The 23,145-nt window shown below is 46.9% G+C and overlaps 1 protein-coding gene across 2 annotated transcripts; it reads right to left on the bottom strand.

The window, feature by feature from the left end:
- Positions 1–2: 2 nt before the first annotated feature.
- DAO (D-amino acid oxidase) lies at positions 3–19,649 on the bottom strand. Of its 2 annotated transcripts, none has more exons than XM_032654194.1 (11): positions 19,456–19,649; positions 15,088–15,290; positions 13,620–13,734; positions 12,304–12,380; positions 11,592–11,657; positions 9,787–9,841; positions 8,150–8,254; positions 7,125–7,207; positions 3,668–3,785; positions 2,893–2,991; positions 3–1,698 (listed from the first exon to the last, which is right to left on the bottom strand). In XM_032654194.1, exons 2-11 carry the CDS (start codon positions 15,279–15,281, stop codon positions 1,567–1,569), a joined length of 1,044 nt encoding a protein of 347 aa, XP_032510085.1. In that variant the 5' UTR covers positions 15,282–15,290; positions 19,456–19,649; the 3' UTR covers positions 3–1,566. The 2 variants fall into 2 exon arrangements, with proteins under 2 accessions (XP_032510085.1, XP_032510084.1); XM_032654193.1 differs by having other exon boundaries at positions 19,566–19,649.
- Between the last annotated feature and the right edge of the window lie 3,496 nt (positions 19,650–23,145).

The following is a 23,145-nucleotide window of genomic DNA, read 5'->3' as shown; positions in this document are numbered from 1 at the left end:
GGACCGGGACACGAACCCGTGTCCCCTGCATCGGCAGGCGGACTCTCAACCACTGCGCCACCAGGGAAGCCCTGGCCATGTATTTTTGTGAGTTCACTGTGTTCTGGGCCCTGTAGTGTTCCTGCTGACAATGAACCTCGAGCTGTAGGGGTTACTTTCCCTGGGGAATTTTAGGATAGGCAATCACTTTAGTCAAAAATGGTGTTCCACTCCAAGCACCAGGAAGTGTCCCTGACTCCAATCTGGTGAGAGTCCCCTGATCTTGGCCCAAATGTGGCTGTGAGGAGGAGAGACCTGGTTCCTTTACAGTGTGTTTGCAGTGGTTGGGGAGGAGGCCAACCGATTCCTTCGTAACTATATATTCCCCCCCAACCTGGGATTCAGTGTTTCATGGTGGTTGAAAGTGAGGCACTGGAACCACATAATGTCTGGCCCTGAATCTCCATTCTACCCCTTCCCAGCTGCTGGCCTTGTATTGCCTCTCTGTGCCTTGGTCCTCTCACTTACGAAATGGGAATAATAGATACTTCCTGGGGGGCGGGGATAGGTTGTAAGGGATAAATGAGTCATGTTTGTAAGAGTTGAGCACCGGTAGCCCGTTAGAATGCAAAAAATTATAACTATAATAAAAATAATAATTGTTATTATTATTAGGGCAGGAATTCTAAGATCTTGGCTCTCGTACCCTGCTTAGCTTAGGGCCAGCCAAAATCTTCATGACACATGCTCCATGAAGAGCCCATCAGGTGAAATGACATGGATATAGATGGCATGGGCCAATCAAGACCCCTTCACAGCACATAGGGTGTCACTGGTCCCAGATGCATGAGGAATACTAGGTTCTGGTTTTTACCAAAGCCCCGGAGAGATTAAAATTCACCTCAGAGGCTGAGGCAGATAATTAAGGATGAAGATGCTAAGGTGCCATCTGGGCTCATTCAAAGCTCTCAAAAACATCTGGAAGCCTGTTTGCTATCCCAGAGTGTGCTAGCCAGAAGGTAAGGGACACGTTCAATCTGCTTGGTGAATTTAGTTATCTATAAAGGGATTCCTTTGGGGATGACCCCCAAGGGGTCCTCCTCAAGGGTTACATAGTGCCCGTGGGGCCGCTAGTGGGCAGCTGAAGCCATTAGGAGTGCTGGATGTGGAACAGGCATCCCATGTTGCTAGTTCAATGGCTCTCCTCTTCTGTCTTCTCTATACCCCAGTTCTATGTATAAATTCCTGCAGTGAAATCTGATACCAGTTACGTCAAGTGCATTCTGTGGCCTTAGGGAACCAAGGTTGCAACAGCCTCCATCACCCAGATCTCCCTCACTCAGGGCTCCCTCACACTCTCCCTCGCTCAGAGCTCCTTCGCCACTTGGATATTCTGAGTTTTCCTTCCTCTGAGGACTCATGGGATAACAGGACTCTCCTTCAGGAATTGACCCTGTGGTTTCCTCTCACCTTGTGCTTCTTGCAGAAAGGAGTCAGGTGGAGTGGGGGGTTAACGATGGGTGCGATGATTAGTTGGCTGAGGGGAGCAGGGAGTTTTTGTGGGGGAGGCGGAGGTCACTGCCATCTTCAGAGGTGGGATGGTGGCGTCCTGAGCAAATTCCTTTCTTCCAGGATTTTCCCAAAGATCTTGGCCACCTCCAGGGCACAGCCCCAGTGGATGGTGAGCCCATAGCCTCCGTGGCCATAGTTGTGGATGACCTGGGAGAGGCAAGAGAGAAGGTCCCTAGAAGATTCAGGAGCTTCCTGAAGTATCCTAGGTAAGCCTGGTGGTACCAGAGCTCCTCTTGGTACCATCGCTGGTGGGATGTGGGAACCCCTGGAAGGGTAGTCAGGGGGAGTGTTTGGGGAGTTGGAGGTCAACACCCTAGACTCCTCTTCTGTTTACGAGGCAGACCTGCTTTAAGCACTCAACACAGAAAAAGTAGAATCACCTGGAACTTGAGGTCTGAGATTCCCCCCACCACATCAAATTATTTGAAGTTCCCTAAATCACTTTCCTTGTTCCCATCCTGCTCCAGACAGGATGTTAATAGGTAGACTCTTCTACCCACCAAAAAAAAGAAGGGGCACTGTATGGATGGACCCTGGAGAGAGGCAAGACGCTAGGGGGGTTTTTCAAAGCTAAAACCATCAGCAGGGAGTTCAACTCTGTCTGTGACTCTCCCCCCAACCCCACTGCCATACACACACACACACACACGCACACACGCACATGCACACACACATATGGCCTCTCTACAGACAGACACACAACCCTCTATGGACACATGACACATACACAAAACTCTTCTATACACCCCACCTCCAAAGGATCAGAATAAAGGAGGAAGGGTGACCTAGATTCCTTCAGCCCAGGACAACCCCTACCTTTGCAATGAGGCCAATTCCTACCCCATGAGACAGGACACGAGAGGGGAACCCAGAGAGATGATGGAGCAGCCACAACGTGGACATCTGGGAAATGGCTCTGGACTCAGATTCAAACCACATCCCAGCCTTGCCCCTCACCACTGGTCTGATGTAGGCAAGTTGACTTCCACTTCTGGGAACCCCAGTTTGCTCATCTGAAGCATGGGGTGAACAGTCCCTATCCCAAAGAGCTGTGGGGGAGATTCAGTTAGGTCATTCGTGTCATGGACACAAAGTAGATGCTCAATGAAGTCCCCTTTTCCTTCTATTCGACCACAGGCTCTAGCAAATCGAGGCACTGCCCTCTATGTAAACTTGAGCAGGCCCTTTACCATCACTGAGCTTCAGTTTCCCCATTTATAGAGGAGGGGATATTAGCCACCACTGCCCCCACCTCAGGTCAGCATGACTGTTACCCCGAAAATGCCAGAGACTTCTTGGGAGTTGGGGGATGGCATTGCTTTCCTTGCCGGGAGAGCATACCTCTGTGTTTGAAGATCCAACATGAAGCTGTTCTCTTTCTAGTCGAACCTGGGGGCGTACTGGCCGGAAGCCAGTGCATTCACTAACAATTTTTGCATCCTGGAAAGAAAATTGTTGGTAATTCATCTCTGGGTTTTTTTTTTTTTTTCTGATGCCATTTTTAGGTGATAGAGAGTTAACTTTTGGAACTTCATTGCCATCACCACCACCAGCACTATCATAGTCACTTTTGTTAATTACCATTAAGATCATCACCACCTTTATCGGCCACCAACATCATTACTATACTACTACCATCTCACCACCAGTTCTATCAACTATCCCATCTTTATCAGTCACCGTCCCCACCAGCCACCACCATAATATCACCTCATCACCATCATTATCACCACTCTCAGCGTTTTCATCACCATCAACACCAACCACTACTTCCATCCTGTCTTCATGACCATCACTATTGTTATCACCACTAGCAGGCAGTTGTGAAGACTGAGATTTCTGCAACAAATACATCTGCTCCTTGTGAAGACAGACTAAGGTGTTTAAGGGATGTCACCTCAAGAGAGAGCAACTCTTAGCCATGACCAGATAGGTTTCCTCAACCCACAGCAGGACTGCCCTGTACATTGTCCAATTCTGGTATAATCCAGAGTCCCGTGTTGGAATTATTTTGCCCAGTTACCCAGTCGTGATATCTTCCCATCTTCAAGTGTCCTTTTGATCTTCAAGCTGCTAGGATCCTGGTCTAGGGCACTGATATCTCTCCCCACCTTACCTTCAGTGTGGGCTCCAGTCTGCAGCAGCCTTCCCAAATGGTGTTGTGGTCCTGGATATTGTTTGTCTCACTCCAGTTCCCCAGCTGGAAGATGCCTCCAAGAGTCACTGCCTGGATCCTTGGTAAAAGTGGGCAGGGTCAAGGATGAAGGAAAACAAAGCCTTTGAGATAACGGGGTGGGGGGGGGGAGGGTCATTGCCATGCTCACCCTTACCACCATGTTTGCCTAAATCAACTTCAACATTATCATCCCACAGGTGTCAAAAACAAACTTATGGTTACCAAAGGGGAAACATAGCGGGAAGTGGTAAGTCAGGAGCTTGGGATGAACACACACACATTACTATATATAAGATAGATAACTAACAAGAACCTACTGTGTAGCACAGAGATGTGTAACCCATTGTGTAGCAATAGGTTATTGCAGACGACTCAATAGTCTGCAATAACCTATATAAGAAAAGAATCTAAAAAAATGAACATGTATATGTATAAATGAATCACTTTGCCGTATACCTGAAACTAACACAATATTGTAAATCAACTATACTCCAAAAAAATTAAAATATTAAATAAACTTAAAAAACATTATAATCTCTGCTCATAATACCATCAAAAAGAATAAAATACCTAGGAATAAACCTACGTAAGGAGGTAAAAGACCTGTATTCAGAAAACTATAAGACACTGATGAAAGAAATCAAAGATGACACAAACAGATGGAGAGATATACATGTTCTTGGATTGCAAGAATCAATATTGTGAAAATGACTATACTACCCAAAGCAATCTACAGATTCAATGCGATCCCTATCAAATTAACAATGGCATTTTTTACAGAACTAGAAATCGTAAAAAATCGTAAAATTTGTATGGAGACACAAAAGACTCCGAATAGCCAAAGCAATCTTGAGGGAAAATAACAGAGCTGGAGGAATCAGACTCCCTGACTTCGGACTATACTACAAAGCTACAGTCATCAAGACAACATGGTACTGGCACAAAAACAGAAATATAGATCAATGGAGCAGGATAGAAAGCCCAGAGATAAAGCCATGCACCTATGGTCAACTAATCTCTGACAAAGGAGGCAAGGATATACAATGGAGAAAAGACAGTCTCTTCAGTAAGTGGTGCTGGGAAAACTGGACAGTTACATGTAAAAGAATGAAATTAGAACACTCCCTAACACCATACACAAAAATAAACTCAAAATGGATTAAACACCTAAATGTAAGACTGGACACTGTAAAACTCTTAGAGGAAAACATAGGAAGAGCACTCTTTGACATAAATCACAGCAAGATCTTTTTTGACCCACCTCCTAGAATAATGGAAATAAAAACAAATGGGACCTCATGAAACTTAAAAGCTTTTGCTTTTAAGCAAAAGCAAACTATAAACCGCAAAGGAAACTATAAACAAGACGAAAAGACAACCCTCAGAATGGGAGAAAATATTTGCAAACAAATCAATGGACAAAGGATTAATCTCCAAAATATATAAACAGCTCATGCAGCTCAATATTAAAAAAACAAACAACCCAATCAGAAAATGGGCAGAAGACCTAAATAGATATTTCTCCAAAGAAGACATACAGATGGCCAAGAGGCACATGAAAAGCTGCTCAACATCACTAATTATTAGAGGAATGCAAATCCAAACTACAATGAGGTATCACCTCACACTGGTTAGAATGGGCATCATCAGAAAATGTACAAACAACAAATGCTGGAGAGGGTGTGGAGAAAAGGGAACCCTCTTGACTGTTGGTGGGAATGTAAATTGATACATCCACTATGGAGAACAGTATGGAGGTTCCTTAAAAAACTAAACATAGAATTACCATATGACCCAGCAATCCCACTACTGGGCATATACCCAGAGAAAACCATAATTCAAAAAGACACATGCACCCCAATGTTCATTGCAGCACTATTTACAATAGCCAGGTCATGGAAGCAACCAAAATGCCCATCGACAGATGAATGGATAAAGAAGATGTGTCACGTATATACAATGGAATATTACTCAGCCATAAAAAGGAATAAAGTTGGGTCATTTGTAGAGACGTGGATGGACCTAGAGACTGTCATACAGAGAGAAGTAAGTCAGAAAGAGAAAAACAAATATCATGTATTAACGCATACATGTGAAATCTAGAAAAATGCTACAGATGAACCGGTTTGCAAGGCAGAAATAGAGACACAGATATAGAGAACAAACCTACAGACACCAAGGGGGGAAATCGGAGGTGGTGGTGGTGGGGGATGAATTGGGAGATTGGGATTGACATATATACACTAATATGTATAAAATAGATAACTAATAAGAACCTGCTGTATAAAAAAAATAAAATTCAAAGAAAAATCACTGCAATTGCCATTGTCATTACCATCAAACTTCACCACCTCCACCATCACCATTAACATCACTGTCATTGTTATCCCTTCTAATGTACAGCATAGTAACGATAGTTAACAATACTGTATTATATACTTGAAAGTTGCTAAGAGAGTAGATCTTTAATGTTCTCACCACACCCACAAAAAAACTATAGTTATGTGAGTTGATGGATGCATTAACTAACCTTATTGTGATAATCATTTCACAATATATACATATATCAAATCATCATGTTGTACATTTTAAATGTACACAATGTTATATGTCAATTATATCTCAATAAATCTGGGAAAAACATTGTCATCTCCATCAACAACATCATCTTCACTACTGCCTTCTTTGCTACCATTAATATATCACGATCAATCCCATTCACTATTTCCACCACCACCATTAGCATTGCCATTGATACCGTCATCTCTGCCACACCACTAACATCGCCATTGAGGCAGTCAGCACAGTCACAACATTAACATGGCCTTTGAGACTCATCTCTGCCATATTATTAAAAGTCATCATTGGTAAGTGTCATCTTCATCAGCACCAACTGCCACCCCCAACTCCCACTCACCACCACCATCAACACTGATCTCCTCTGCTGTAACAATACTATCTCCACTACCACCATTCCTCTATCCACATTATTATCATCAACCCCATCACCACCACCATTATTGCCATTCACAACACTGCTGGTGTCACTGCCATCACATCCACTACCTTTGTCTCCAGCATCACCACTACTGTCACCCCAGGTTATGTTCAAGATAGAAGCCAGGAGCCCAGGGGAATTCCCTGGTGGTCCAGTGGTTAGGACTCTGCACTTTCACTACCGAGGCGCTGGGTTCGATCCCTGGTCGGGGATCCCACAAGCCGCGCGATGTGGCAGTTAAGGCTGAGACCTGCCTTCCCCGAGGTTTAATGGCTCAACCTCACTTAAAAGCATTGGAGGAAAAAACCTGAAAAGAAGAAAGAGCCCTGGAGCAGGCAGCGGGGGCATAAAACGAGCAGGAAGGTGCTTCCTCTTCTGCCTACAATATCAGATTTTTACCCTGGGATGATGTACGGGGACTTATAGATGCCACTCTCTGGGTCATGGGTGATAATGAAGTGCTTCATCCATGGGGCATCCACCTGTTGATTGAAGACAGAGAAGTCTCATCAGAAGAGTTAAATCAGTGGGCTCCCATCGCCTGCTCCCCTCTATGACCAGATGTTCTGACAACAGTGGCAAAGTCATTCCTTAACCCTCAATGACCCCTCTGTCGCAAGTCTGCACCAGACTGCTTGCTTTTGTGGGAAGAGCTGCCCTGATTGAGAGCCACCCCAGTTCCTGAAGCATCACACATTCTCATCCACAGAAAAGCCCAACACATGTGTAAATGCACGTATACATTGGCCCACCTCGGGAACACACATACCTATGAATGCACTCCAGTATTCACATGGGCACACACATGCACACATACCCACAAATAGGCATGCCTCAGACACACGCACACATACACAGTGAGAGGTGGTGTGGAACAATGCTTACACACCTGGGCTCTTAAACCAGGTTACCTGTTCTAATCCCAGTTCCATCACTTACTGTGATGTGAACTTATGCAAGTTACTTAATTCCTCCGTGCCTCAGTTTCCCCATCTATAAGATGGCGATGGTGATGTGATAGAACCCATCTCAAAGGGTTGCAGCGAGGATCAAATTAATTAACACAATGAAGTACTTGGGTCTGTGTCTGGCACTTAGTAGGCATTCCATAAATGTTTGCTCTTTTTATTATGGCAGGCATATGCAGCTTCCACATACAGACAGACAAACACACACACACACACACTTTACTATTAAGAAGAACCCCGCCCCCCCCCCAAAAAAAAAAAAAAGAAGAACCCTGCCCAAGAAGTATGTTTGGGAGGGTCATGTTGGTTCTTCTTGTTTCTTTAACGTGCAAATTCCCTGAACACTGGGGGATTCCTCTAACAGATGTCCCCCGATTCAGCCTCTATCTTTGGAGATGAAATAGGCAGAAACAATCTTTCTGTCAACAAAAGCTCATCCCTCACCTTCAGACTCACCTTAATGATCTGCCCCCGGCCTGGCTGCAGCAGGGGATCTGGTTGCAAAGCCCCAGCCCATACCCCAGTGCAGTTGATAATCACATCAGCGTCTCCTCTTGCCACCTGGTAGCAACCAAGAGGGCAGGTGGGATGGAAGGGGATGAGGACCTTAGTATCCCTTGCATCCTCCCAGCCTGCAACTCTCTGCTCCCTGTGGAACAGCCAGGAGGGGACTCAGTGAGGAACCCATGGACCTGCCTCCAAATTCCGCTCTGCCATTTACCTACTGTGTGACCTCAGAAATGTCCCATCACCTCCTCAAGTTTCAGATCAGATTCCTTAACTATAAAATGGGGCCGGTAACATCTGTTCATAGTGTGCTGTATGACTCTGCCTATAAAAGTGTTTGGGGGGCTTCCCTGGTGGCGCAGTGGTTGGGAATCTGCCTGCCAATGCAGGGGATGCGGGTTCGAGCCCTGGTCTGGGAAGATTCCCACATGCCGCGGAGCAGCTGGGCCCGTGAGCCACAATTACTGAGCCTGCGCGTCTGGAGCCTGTGCTCCGCAACAAGAGAGGCTGCGATAGTGAGAGGTCCGCGTACCGCGATGAAGAGTGGCCCCCGCTTGCCACAACTAGAGAAAGCCCTCGCACAGAAACAAAGACCCAACACAGCCATAAATAAATTAATTAATTTAAAAAAAAAAAAAAGTGTTTGGAAAAGAATACTACGGAAGAGGGAAACCTTCTTGGAACCTTCTAGAAGAAGTCAGAAAGGACACAGAGATAGTCTTCTCCCTCCTTCTGACTCCTTTTTATTTCATTCTCTTGTCTTCTGCTCTGCCAAGACATCTGAGGAAGGCACATTGGAAGCCCCAGCTCCGTGCATTGTATGGGAAGCTCCACAGCTCAAGGATGTAGCATCATGGGCACCCAAACTCCCAGCCCAGCCCCAGTGACTCCCCTCACAGGTCAGTCCTGGGTCACACTGCTATTTTTCATGAACCAGTGTTTGCCACACTGGGCTGTGAGCCCCTTGGGATTGAGAACTGTGTGTAAGTCAAGTATGTATTCCAAGTGCCCCTCAGGGCTTGACCTAGAGCAGATGCTCGAACACGTTAGTGGCTGCAAGTACAAGAGTCTTCCATGTGCCAAGCACCATTCTGGGTACTGAGACTGAGTGAGGTCACACAGCAAAGCTCCTGGTACATTGCCAGTACCTGCTGATGGTAGCTGCTACTGTCATTATTATTGATGGTGGTGTCACTCTGGAGGTAAGTCAGTGGAGGGCCTTGACTTTGTAGGAACATCATCTCAGACGTTGGTAAGAAGCAACCAAGCATCTGGAACTTGGGGGTGTGGTACAGCTGATATTGAGAAGAGGCAGCCAGCTCTCTGGCCCTAAAACTCACTGAGGCTCAGATGTAGATATAGCCCCCAATGGCCACCATGATCCCACTGCCCCTTTGCTTCTGACACCAACATCAAGGCAGAATGCCTGAGTCCTTCTGGGATTAAAAATAGACCTAGCATCTGGGACAGACCTCAAAGGGATGCTAGGAGCCTGAGAAGGGGCCCCCCAACCCTGCAACAGGAAGCAAAGGCCTCCCCTCTTCTCCTCTCTCCCACATCCAGCCCCTTCCAGCCCGGCAGCTCACCTCCTCAAAAGACTCCACCTTCCTTAGGAGCAATTTCACTCCTCTCTCAGTTAACCTGGGATGATCAAACACATAAAAGAAAATCCAGTATTCAGTTCTCTGTCCCATCCCTGCAAGAGGATGGCGTGGGGGACATTTCCCAAAGAACCTTTTGTGGATGTTAGTCCCACGGGATGCTCCTTGAGAATATGGCTGTGTAGTCCAGTTCATGAGCACCTTGGTGGACTAGTGGTCCACGAAATGTCCCTTGGGAAACCTGAGATGGTCCAAGCCCCACGTTGGGCAGATGGAGATGGGAGAAGGGCCTTGCTGAAAGTCATACAGCGAGTCTGTGATGGGATTAGGACTCAAACCCAGGCCTCTTACTACCACCACCCTGCTTTGTATTATCAAAGGGAATGAGATGCAGGGTGGAGGAGGGGCAGGGTTGGGACAAAGCCCAGTTGCTTCTTTATCTGAAGCAGAGCATGAGGAAGGAGGTGGGCTGGGGACACCCACCCCTCCCTAAATTCCACAGAGAAAAAATGTATGTCACTATTTAGAAATATAATAGAAACATTAAAAGAATAGGAAGTAAACCACATGCAAGCTAAAGCATAATATCAGGATTATTTTATCCACATGGTTTCCTCAAGATAGAAAAACTGGGAGCATTCTTTCCTGGAAGGAGCTGGATAAGAGTCATAAGTGTCCCAAGGTTAGGAGACATAACCATGTTTTAATACAGTGGTTTCCAAACCTGGCTGATAATTACAATCACTCAGGGAACTTCTTACAATACAAATTTCTGAGCCCCACTCCAGAGAATCTGATTCAGTAGGTATAAAGTGAGGTCCTGAAATCTATATTTTTAAAAACCTCCCCAAGTCATTTGATAAAAGCCACCATCCATTCCAGTTTTTAAAAAATCTTAATAAAATAATAATATATAGGAAATATATGGAATCTTCCTTAATATGAATATATGTGAATATGAGTACAAATTGTATCTCTCAAGCTAATGTTTGCTAACTTAGAACACTACAAGATTCCTATCAACATAAGGAACAAGACAGGGACATCCTCTATCATCTGTATTAGTTAGTGTTATTCTAGAGGTACAGCAATTAGACAAGAAAAAAAAATGAGGTATAAAAATAAAAACTGGACTTCCCTGGTGGCGCAGTGGTTAAGAATCCTCCTGCCAATGCAGGGGACACGGGTTCGAGCCCTGGTCTGGGAAGATCCCACATGCTGCAGAACAACTAAGCCCGTGAGCCACAACTACTGAGCCTGCGTGCCACAGCTACTGAAGCCTACGTGCCTAGAGCCCGTGCTCTGCAACAAGGGAAGCCGCCACAATGAGAAGCCCGTGCAATGCAATGAAGAGTAGTCCCTGCTCACCGCAGCTAGAGAAAGCCCACGCGCAGCAACGAAGACCCAATGCAGCCAATAAATAAATTAATTAATTAAAATTTTAAAAATTAAAAAAAAAAACAACTTATGTTTTGTAGATGATGTAAATATATCTGGAAAACTTAAGAGAATCTATTTAAAGCTATTACACAGCCATCACAGATTTTAGTAAGGCCGATAATAAATACTGTATCACATGTAAAAAGCTTCCCAGGTGGTTCCAACAAGGTGTGGAAGCCACTGTCTTAGTGCACAGAGGCGGTCAGGAACAAGGATAGCTCCCACCAAACCTAAAGGTTTTCATCAACATTTGGCGTTGGTCAATATAAAGACAAATCCCACGAACAATCATCCACTACAGCCCTGGTCCCTGGGAGGTGCTTTCCTCAAAGTGAAGCTGAAAATCTCACCTTTCAGTCAGCCACTGCAGATACTTCCTTCCCTCCAGAATCAGGCTTGTGTTGAACCAGCCATAGCTAGAGTCACAGGAGGCAAAAGGTGGGAATAAAAGATCAGGATCACAGCTCTATTTGAAGGCTATCATATGGAGGTGGGAGCTGTCACATTCTTTGGGCCCCCAAAGGGTGGAGCGAGGACCACTGGGTGACATTCAAGGAGGAAGTGGTTTTCAGCTCGAAGCAAGGGAATATTTTCTATCAGACGAAGCCATTCCTGACATTGGGGTGTGCAAGTGGAGATCAATGTGCATCTGTAGAGAGGGTTTAGACATGGGGTGAGGTGAAGAGAGGACCAGAGAGGCATCAGGCTATAGTGAAAAGAATAGAGGGGTTTGGACTGGGTTGGAATCCCATTCTGGTCACTTAGCTGTGTGACCTGGGGAAGTGACTTGGCCTCTCTGAAGCTCAGTTTCCTCATCTACAAAATAGGATAGTGTTATGGAACTTCGGGGCTTGAGATCTATGATTCCGTATCCCCTACCTCCCTAGTCTAAGGTGCAGTTTGGGTGGGTGGGCTCTCTGAAAGAGCTGGACAGAGCACTGGGAGACCAGAGTATGGGGCTGTAGACCAGGGATGGAACAGGAAATTTGGTGCCTCCATCTTTTGGACAAGTCTGTCTGAACTGTGGGGCCTCAGCTCCTTCACCCATGGCAGTAACCTTACCTGTAATCGGGAAACATGTCCAGCTCTCTCGGAGTCAGCTTCCGAAATCCCAGAACTACATCCTTCCAGTAAGGGTCCTTTAGAAGAAGAGAAGGTGGCACAGGGTTGGATGAACATCAATAAGAATGATAATAACAAAATCTTATATAATGTTTTCTGTGTGTAAGGCGCTGTTCCAAGCATTTTACTCATACCAATCCAATAATCTTTGCAATAACCCATTGAGGTAGATACTATTTTTAGTTCCATTTTGCAGATGGGCCCATTGAGGCTCAGAGAGGTTAAGTAACTTGTCTAAGGTCACACAGCTAATAAATGGTGGAGCTGAGATTCGAACCCACACAGTTTGGCTTCAGAGTCCATGTTCTTAACCATGATGCTATATGAAGGGTAAGAATAAGGCTGAGGATGAGTGATAGGGTAAGGGTCATAAATAGGGGAGAAAAAAAGGGGCGACAGTGAAGGTCACCAAAGGATGAGAGTGGGAGGTAGCAGAGTGGAGGGTCAGACAACCTGGGGGGAGATTTTGGCCTCACCACTGACCACTTTGAATTCTCTGAGACTCAGTTTTCTTATCTGTATAATGGAGTTAATAATCACTCTTGGAAGGTAACAGATTAATGAAAGTAATGCCCTTAGCACAGTGCTAGACATTGAATAAACCTGGGAGAACTGGCATGGGATTCTGGGCACCCAGCCAGACCACCCTCTCCAAACAACCTGAGAACATCCCCCATGGCTTTGCCTTTCATTCGAGCTGGGTTCAAATTCGAGCTTTGCCACTTAAAGCTTTGTGAGCTCAAGTAAGTTACCCCAATTCTTGGAGCCTCTAGTTTCTCATCTGCAAAATGAGGACCATGATAGCACTTAAATTCCTGGTTATGATGAAAATTTAATGAGTCATTAGTTATAAAGTGGTTAGGACAGGGCCTGGCACATAGTAAGTACTTTAGAAGTCTGTGCCAGGGTGAGTGTTTTAGTCCATCTTGATGGAAAGTCCTGGAACCTCCAGGGGAGCAGGAAACCTTTTGGCTTCAGCGTCAAGTGCCTCCCACTCCAGGATGTGTCTGTATTTCACCCATACCACTCAAGAAGGGCTAGTTTCCCTGGTTCATCAGAAGATTCTTTGGTCTCTGCCAATTTAATAACAAAGTTGAAAATGAAAATGATTTTGAAAGCAAAAATAGAAATTAAAGTAAACCTGTTTTGAACACAGGAGACTTTGCCTAAGAGACTCAAAGTACCACCACCCCCCACCCCCTGGTCTCTGATCAAGGCTCTGCCCTATGGTTTATGGTCAGGGACTCCTCACTCACCGGAACGGCTTCACGGAAGAGGTTGTAGCCTGAGACTGGGGCCAGGCCCATGTCTGCAGCGTTGGGAGAACCGATGTGGCTCAGGAGATAGTTGAAGGTCTGCTGGTTCCAGCGCCTAGAAGGATCCCCCAGATCTCAGTCACCTAATGAAAGCTCCAAGGGTTGGCTTGCATGGGGCTGTGATCAGGTTAGTGGGATGTGTCCAGATCTAGAAATCCACCACGTTCACTCTGCAGTGCCCCAAATGCTACGGGTCTTCCCCCTCCCCAAACTTTCTAATATTTTCCCATTAATAGGATAGAGGAGAGGGGTAACAAAGAATGCTCCATCAACATAGAGAACAGTCTTGTGGTTGCCAAGGGGGAGGGGGTTGGTTGGGGGAGGGATGGAGTGGAAGGTTGGGGATAGCAGATGTAAGCTATTGTATACAGAATGGATAAACAGCAAGGTCCTACTGTATAGCACAGAGAACTGTATTCAATACCCTATGATAAACCATAATGGAAAAGAATATAAAAAAAGAATGTAGATATATGTATAACTGAATCACTTCGCTGTACAGCAGAAATTAACATTGTAAATCAACTACACTTCAAATAAAAAAAAAAAGGATGCTCCATCATAACTATTTGAAGCCTACCTCTGGCTTGGGATCACGTAGCTGCGAGTTTAAACGAAAGCTTTGACTGCTTTGGGGACTGTGAACCCCGTGGTTCAGGCTCACTCTGGGCACCCCCCCACTGTAAATGCCAGTGGCAGGCATCACTTACTCTTCTGAACACTTTCTCTCCCCTCCCTGGGCACACAGCTCAACAACATTTCCTAGACTCCCTTGCAGATAGGTGTGACCATGTGGCTGCGTTCTTGCCAACTGACCCTAACGTCTCCTCCCAGGTGGTCCTCATGCTGTGCTCCTTCTACAGGCACTGGCCCGTGGCAACATTGGAAGCCACAAGGAGGATGGCAGAGCCATGAGATGGAAGGAGCCCGGGCCCCTGAATTGCCACCTACTGATCAGGAACACTGGTTTTGGAGTTTATGGGCATGAGAATGAAACTTCTGTTTGAGCCGTTACTCATTTGAGGGTTCCTTTGTTGAAGCGGCTGGTGGTTTCTAAACTGACAATGACCTCTGCCACTTTGCTAAACTTGAACATCCATCCACCCACTTAGAGGCATTCCTGATGGACAGATGCACTGAGCATCCCAGCCACCCAGTTTAGGTGAGGGATGGAGACAAAGTCTCCATCTATCTGGCACACATGGCTTCTCAGCCTTTTGGCCACGATCAAGTATAGCATCTGTCTGGCCCACAGCAGGGACAATATTTATGCGTATTGTCTTTATAGCATGTCAGGCCAGAGCCTCCACAAAAGGTTGTAATTGGTGATGGGAACCCTGAGAGGGAACATCCTCTCTGCAGACTCAGCCCCTCTGGCCCCAGGCCACCCTCTGGGACCCTCACTCACGCCTCCTGTGGGTTGCTGGGCTTGGAGAGGTAGGGCTGCCAGAGGCCGGCAGCCACATCAGTGTTGGTGAGCGGGGTGAAGCGTTCTGCGTAGACCTTCACGTCCAGCGACTGCAGGACCGAGTGGTAGCGCTCATGGATGCAGAGGGCGGTGGACAGCCCGATGACCCCCGCTCCGATCACTACCACGCGCATCGTGCCAGCCTGCGGGGAGAGGTCAGGGTTGAGGCATGCCAGCACCACCATCGCTACCATCCACTGACGGCTTAGAAGATGCCAGACACCGCCCAGCCCTTTTTATACTTGATTCCCTCAGTGGCCCTTACACATGGGAAAATTGAGGCACAGAGAGGCAAAGCAACTTGCCTAAGGTCACACAGCCAGTAAGTGATGCAGCTTTCTCTGGGGACTCTCCTCGAATACCCTGTCCCCAGGCTGGGGAAAAAAAAAGGGCCCAGCAGCGTGCCTGGCCAGCTGTAGTCTGGTTAGTCTAATGGTTAGGACAATGGGCTTCGAATCTCAGATCTCAGCTCTGCTCCCTGCTGGCCATGACTTTGGCCAAGATGCTTCTCAAGCCTCAAATTCTTCTTCTGGAAAATGAGAAAAATAACTCATGCCCTGGAGAGTAGATGGGAGTTTTCCACAAGATGGCAAACGTAAAAAGCTTAACACAGTGTCTAGTGCAGAAGAAGTGACTTCCTGACATTTGCGGAGCACCTACTGTGTGCCAGCCCCTGCACTAAGCGCTTCCCAAGCGTCATTTCGTCTAAGTCCCTCACATTCTTAGAAAGTAGGGGCTGGTGTTATTGGCCCCATTCTACAGATGAGGAAACGAAGGCTCAAAGAGGTGGAGTAACTTACCTGAAGTCACACAGCCAGTAAATGGTGCTGCCAGGATTTAATTTTAATTCAGGTAAACTTGATACACACTGCACACCTAGTGTGTGCGAAGCTGGCCGCTAGTGGATGCAGCTGTGAGCAAGTCAGATGCAATGTCTGGCCTCAGAGCTCAGATCTTCAGCACATCCCCTCCAGGCCTGCCTTGGGGTGCTTGGCTGGCTGGGTCCTCAGAAGTTTAGAAAACCTACCAGCTTTTGACCTTGAAGCTGCTTGGGACTGCACAGCAGGGAAATATTGTGCAGGCTCCTGCTAAGGCAGAACAAGGGGACTTTTTGTGCCCGGAAGGGCCAAATTCAACTTTCCCTCCTCTCTGCTCACAGCTCTCCTCCCACAGACCTCGCCTCCTGGCAACTGCGGCCCATGGCCCTGAACGGCAGGACATTCTCAATATGTCCTAGTTTTGTAAAGGGGAAAATGGCTCCAGCCCACAAGAACTGGACTCTGTTGGGGTTTCAGCAGCCAAATTGGAGATAAAACCAAAAAGCGGAAAAGCCTCGTTCCTCTGGGTGATTCTGCTTCCAGACTCGAGCCTGGGCTTAGTTGCAGGGGGACCCTCTCAGAGACCCCTCGCCTCCTCCCCCATCCTTTGCCTCAGGAGATGCAATCTCCTCAGATGTGAAATAGGGTTAACCCCATCTCATGGGGTCAGCCTGAAGGTTAAATGACTAGCCTGGTCAAAGTTCCTGGTACAGGGCCTGGCCTCCATCTGTGGTGGCCTCCTTCTGTCCCCTAGCACCTTGAAAATAACAATGGGAAAAACACTGGCTGTGGAGGAGGGGAGAGGAAGGAGGGAGAGTCAGACCTGGCTTCACTGCCGGCTTGCTGTGTGACCTGGGCCAAGTTACTTCCCTTCTCTGGGCTTTCTGTCTCTGCATATCCTCTGGAAATTTGACCACTTTTTTTTTTTTTTTTTTTTTTTTTTTTTGGTACGCGGGCCTCGCACTGTTGTGGAGCACAGGCTCCGGAAGCGCAGGCTCAGCGGCCATGGCTCACAGGCCCAGCCATTCCGCGGCATGTGGGATCTTCCTGGACCGGGGCATGAACCCGTGTCTCCTGCATCGGCAGGCGGACTCTCAAACACTGCGCCACCAGGGAAGCCCTTGACCACTTTTGACATTGACAGTAAGAAGGCAGGAATAGAGGGTTTTCCTGTATTTTCCAAATTCCCCATAATGAACCCAGGAGGCGGTGTGGCTTGGAGAGGTGGCAGTAACAGCCCAGGCTGGGGGTTAGACAGCCTGGCTCTGGCACACACCAGCTGTGTGATCCTGGGTAAGTCACTTCACTTGACTGAGCGAGAGGTTTCTGAGCAGGGAGAAAGAGACTTCAGACCGAAGCCATCACATGGCACGTCTCCAATAACAAGGCTGTGGCAAAGCCTCTGGTTAGAAATGGTGGCACATGCCCAAGAGAAGATCATGACGGGGGGACCCAGAGCAACTTCTAGAACCAACTGGCCAAGACAAGGAGGGACGGGTGACAGCATAGGGCTCAGTTTCTCCAATGTCTAAAATTCTAAAGATAAGCAAGATGGCATCGTGCAGAAGGGGAAACTGAGGTTCACAGAAGGGGAGCCACTCAGTCAAAGTCACATGTTTGCAAAAACTCTGTAGAGTCTTGGGGTTTAAAAGTCTCTGTGAAAGAAAAGACCTGGCCGTGGGGAGATTACAATAGCAGCGGCTAGCTTTTCGACTTCTAGTATGATGTGAGTAACACAATGATGTGTTACTCATTGTGCTAAGAACTTGACATGTGGGACTTCCCTGGTGGCACAGTGGTTAGGAATCTGTCTGCCAATGCAGGGGACATGGGTTTGAGCCCTGGTTCGGGAAGATCCCACATGCCGAGGAGCAACTAAGCCCGTGAGCCACAAGTACTGAGCCCGTGTGCCACAACTACTGAAGCCCTCGCGCCTAGAGCCAGCCCGTGCTCCGCAACAAGGGAAGCCACCACAATGGGAAGCCCGTGCACCACAACAAAGAGTAGCCCCCGCTCGCCGCAACTAGAGAAAGCCCGCGCGCAGCAATGAAGACCCAACGCAGCCAAGAATAAATAAATTAATTAATTAAAAGAAATTGACGTGCGTTATCTACTTTAATCTTCTAACAACCCTCAGGGTTGTCCTTCTGCCCATTTTACAGATGAGGCAACTGAGGCTTAGGCACCAGCTGGTGAGAAGCAGAGCCCAGGCCGGCTGACTCTCAAGGCTGTGTGCTTACACCCCATGCTAATCCCACAATTTGAAAAACCATCAAGTCAAGCAGGTGAAGAAAAACAGTCAAGGCTTCCAAGTCCTGTGTTGAAAAAAAACACGAAATACGACGAGTACAGGAATTTTATTGTGTTGGTGGTAGGCATAGAATTGAAAAGGGAAAATGTGTGTCCTAAGTCAATTATCTTAGTTAAATAAATGAATCAGATTTGATACTGATTGTAGCAACCATGTGTGTGTGTATGCATTTAACTGGAATATAAATGCATAAGGTTCTTATCAGAATTGGCAGTCAGACTGTAGGATCTGACAGACCCAGCCTCGGGTAAAATCATTCATGCGTGTGGGTAACGAACTCCTGGACTCGTCTGCACACAGCTCTGTTATCGTTCAACCATTTTCTTGCTGTTGCTGACGTTTTTATTAGTGTTGCACTTTTCTGCTTTATGCCATTACTTCAAACAAGCGTGCTTGGCGTGTGCATTCAGGAAGATGCAAATAGCTGGGGTTATTACGTGTGCTTGTGTGTGTGTAATTGTAACGTCTGTGTATTTGTGGAGTAGGAAGGGAATTTTGGCCGCCTGCCACTTGCCCGACACATATAGATGCAGTACAGACATCCTCTTACTTTATCCTCTCAACTGCTCTAAGAAGTTCTAGGGAGGCAGGACTGAGGTTCCGGGAGAGGAAGTCACTCCCCCGAAGTCACACAGCCAGTGTGGGACAGCGTTCGGATCTGGACCCAGTTCTATCTGAGCTTTTCCGTGCTGCGCCATAGAGCTCTTTAGGCGGCCGGCAAGAAATTGGCGGCTGACACCTTCCGCTTACCTTTCAGTCTTGTATTTGTTTGCTTATAACTTCCCTTGTCCCGAGAGCGAACCTTGAAGCAGCTCATGCCTTTGATGGCTACATGTGCAAAAAATAGGAAAGACTTGCTTTTTTAAAAAAAACGAACAAGTCACGGGTGAGGTATTTGAATGAATGTAATCAGCTCCGTGTGGCTAACCCCTATGAAGCTTCAGAGTTTATCTTTAAAATGGAAAAGATTCTGTGAACGCTGGAAAACCAGGCTACCAGCTCCCAGCCCCCCAGACAGTAACAATGACCATTTATTGAGTACTTGCTATGTGCCAGTTCTGTGCTAAGCCCCTATAGTCCTCACCTCTTTTCATACTCAGATTAACCCTGGAAGAGGTGAGTTATGACCCTTATCTTCCAGATGAGGCAACTGAGGCTTGGAGAGGTGAAGGCACTTACCTGTGGTCCCTGCAAGGTTGTCACTTGCGTCAGGCTCTAACGTGGACCTTCTCTGTCGACACTGGGAGGACACTCAGATCTGCTGCGTCACCACCCCTGCCCCCACTCACCTGGCGTGCCAAATTTCTGGAGAAAAGAGGCAGCTGCTACGGGTGCAGGGTCCTATCTCCTAAAGGGAGGCTCCCGAGCCTGGGGCGTCCTGTCCTCAGCTGGGACTGGAGCTCAGGGTCAAAGTCTGAAGTTACAGACAGGGCACAGCAAGGGGTGGGGCTGGGCACCACGCTGCTCTCAGGGGCTGGACCTGGGCCAGGCTGGGAGACCTCACCTCCCCTCGCTCCGGTCCCTGAAAAGTTGCCTGACTTTTCTGGCTGATCCTAAGTCCCCGTGGACAGGCCTTTGGGGAGGGAGGGAGGATGGATGGGGGTTCTTGGAGGGCTGATGGGCACAAGGAGGTTTGTCTCCCGGGCCAGCTGGAGACGATCCTCTTTCTTCCCTCTTCCTGCTGCCACCCTGGGGGAGGGGAGTCTGCACAGTGGGGGTGGTCAGCCTGGCAGCCCCTGAGGTGAGGACAGAGGTATAGGACAGGGGCTCCTAGGGCCAGCCAGCCAGCCTAATGCCATTCTGGGATCCTGGGTGGATGAGGCCAAGGAGAGATTCAAGGCGATGCCTGTTTGGGCTGTAAAGATGTGTCGCTCTTTGCTCCTGTATCCCAGAGACACGAATGGCTGGACGCCAGGTCCCTCCTCTGCCAGAGCTAGACCTGGAGCAGTGATTATTAGAGCTCAGAGATCATCAGGCTTCTCACCGTATGGATGGGGAGACTGAGGCCCAGAGAGAGGGACCAACCAGCCCCGGGTGAAGCATCCTTTGGGTCAGCTTTGAAGGTCCAGCCTGTAACCCCTTACCTTCGGCGTTATCAAATAAAAACGTGCAGATGACATAAGAAAATGCACGCAAAATACTAGTGCATACTCTTTTCTCTAATAATAAAAAAATGGGGTGAACTCCACCTTTTACTTATATGCTTCCATTTCATTTGAATTTTTTTTTTTACAATAGTCATGTATCACTTTTATATCCCACAACCTTAGGGAAATTCCTTGTGCCTCTAATTCATTATGGGAACATTTAAAAGTTAACAAAAGTTAGCCAGATAACTTTATTCCCATTCCCATTCTAGCAATGATTTGTGTTTTGTGAATTTCAGTGTGCCAGTTCTAAATACCTCACCTGGATTATCTCATTCAATCTGGCAGCAGCCGTAATAGTAGGTGCCGTTATTATCAACTCTCTCTTCATAGTTGGAATTAAAAAACTTGCTCCCAGTATCCACTATAGCTAAAAATATGTCCATCCTATAACCCAGCAACCCTACTTTTATGTACATACCCAAGAGAAGTAAAGACATCCGCCAACCAAAAGGCTTGTACAAGAACATTCATAGTCCCAAAGTGGAAATAACCAAAATGTCTATCAGAATGCATAAACAAACTGTGTTTTCAGTTTCCAGTTCATGCCATGGAATATTATACAGCAAAGCAAAAATTAAATACTGCTACACACAACAACTGGGTGAATCTCACAATCGCTGCACTGAGTGGAAGAAGCCAGGCAGGGAAGAGCGCGTACTGTGTGCTTCTACAGATGTGAAATCCAAGGAGAGGTGAAACTAATTGATGGCGATAAAGGATATGGGAAGAATGATTACCTCTGGGGCACAAGGACATTTTCTGGGATGTTAGAAATATGTCCCTTAATCTGGGTGGTGGTAACAGGAGTGTATGCCTATGTGAAAAGTCATCAAGCTGCATGTTTAAGATTAAGATGAATGGATTGACAAAATTAGAAAGAAAGAGTGGTGGGGGGGAGAGGGAGAAAGGAGAAGGAAAGAAAGAAGAAGGGAAGGAAGGAAGGAAGGAAGGAAGGAAGGAAGGGAGGGAGGGAGGGAGGAAGGGGGAGGGGGAGGGGGAGGGAAGGAGAGAGAGAAAGAGAAAAAGAGAGAACTTGCCCATAATAATATGGCTCACAAGCCCAAAATTGAAGCGAGGTTAGGGTTCCCAGATCTAGCAAATAAAAATACAGGACACCCTGTGTTATATCTGGCAACCCTCACCCAGGCAGTCTGTGTCCAGAGGTGGAGCACTCAGCCACCATCCTGGAGAGCTTTACTGAGAGTTAAGAAGGGTTCCAGGCACCCAGGACTCCCACACCTCAGAGCCAGAGGTGGGCCTTGGCTTCAGAGAGTCCTGTGCTGTGTGCAGAAAGCAAATTCAGTACAGTATTTAATACTGGAAGATGAAGTGGAGTGACACCCATTGTTTCCATGATCCAATCTATAGAAAGTAAAGTTTCACAGAATATTCTTGGCTCTTGGAATGAATAGAAGATATTCCCTAGGAGGCATGTGAGATTTTTATCTTTATCAGAAGGGAGCATGAGTTTCATTTTGTTTTGAAAAAAGGAGGACTTCCCTGGTGGTCCAGTGGTTAAGACTCTGTGCTTCCACTGCAGGGAGCACAGGTTTGATCCCTGGTCCGGGAAGATCCCACATGCCACGCAGCGTGGCCAAACAAACAAGAAAATGTTGAGAAACACTGAGCTGGTTGAATCTGCCCATTTTACAGTTGGGTAAAGTGAGGCCCAAAGAGTGGCGGGGATGTGCACGTAGTCCCACAGAGGTGTAGGGCTTACTCAGTCTGTTGATCACAGGGACAGTGAGAAACTACTCTGAAGTCCAAAGTTCACTGATCATACTGATAGGAGGTTCCAGAAGGCCCCCAAAGGACCTTTGGAAGGAATTTCTGTGTATTTGGCTGGAGCTGTTGGAATTGAAGATTCTTCTGACCCACTGGCTGGTTGATATGACATGGCCTTCTAGCAGCTCTGAAATACACTCAGGCCAGGACAAAAGGATCCTTGGCTGGGAGAATTCTCTGCAGGAGGCAGAACTCTGTGGAGGGCCAGGTGAAATTAGAGAATAACCAGTTAACCCCACACACCCACACATAAATTCTCAGATGAAATTAGCTTTATTAGAACTTTTCTAAGTATTAACATCATCATAACATTTGTAAATGTATAAAATACAGAAGGTAGAGAGAAGAAGGTGCTAATCACCTGCTACCAACCCCCGCACCAAGAAACAGGGGCCATTAACATTTTGGGTGAATGTCTCCAAACGTTAACATAAACACACCTGGGTGACAAAAATGGGCTCATGTTATACATGATGTTTTGACTTCCGTTCTGTTCTGTTACCAGTATGGCATGTCCTGAACACCTTTCCATACAACTGTAGAACAACGGTATCCATTTCACACAGGTTCCCATTGTATGCGGATGTAACAATTTTTAAAAAAATTCTTGGATGTAACAGTTTTTAAAGTCGGCCCCTATGGGGACTGTCCCTGTCATTTTTTGATATTACAAATATCCTAGATGCGTTTCTTGGCACACCTATTTCCCTGGGGTCGAGTCCTAAAAATGGAATCATTTTGCCAAAGCGTTTGCATGCTTAAAATATTGATCCATTTTGCCAGACAGCTCTCCAAAAGGACTCTATTAACTGACAAGTTTAAGGAGGCACACACCCTCAGGTGCCCACCCTGTACTTGCACCATCCTGAGAGTGAGAGCCTCCTTAAATTTTGCACACATCCCCACTTGCCTCAGCCTAGTTCCAGCCCTGCTA

This window comes from Phocoena sinus, chromosome 14 (genome assembly GCF_008692025.1).
Source record: "Phocoena sinus isolate mPhoSin1 chromosome 14, mPhoSin1.pri, whole genome shotgun sequence".
Classification (NCBI taxonomy): Eukaryota; Metazoa; Chordata; class Mammalia; order Artiodactyla; family Phocoenidae; genus Phocoena; species Phocoena sinus.
This window is presented reverse-complemented; position numbering and strand designations above follow the sequence as displayed.

Excerpts from the sequence above, each read along its gene's own strand:
- DAO (XM_032654194.1), bottom strand. The coding sequence starts at position 15,281 with ATGCGCGTGGTAGTGATCGGAGCGGGGGTCATCGGGCTGTCCACCGCC. Across the intron at positions 11,658-12,303 it reads GACATGTTTCCCGATTACAG|CTATGGCTGGTTCAACACAA; the intron begins GTAAGGTTACTG and ends CTGTGACTCTAG. Across the intron at positions 2,992-3,667 it reads GACTGGAGCCCACACTGAAG|GATGCAAAAATTGTTAGTGA; the intron begins GTAAGGTGGGGA and ends TTTTCTTTCCAG.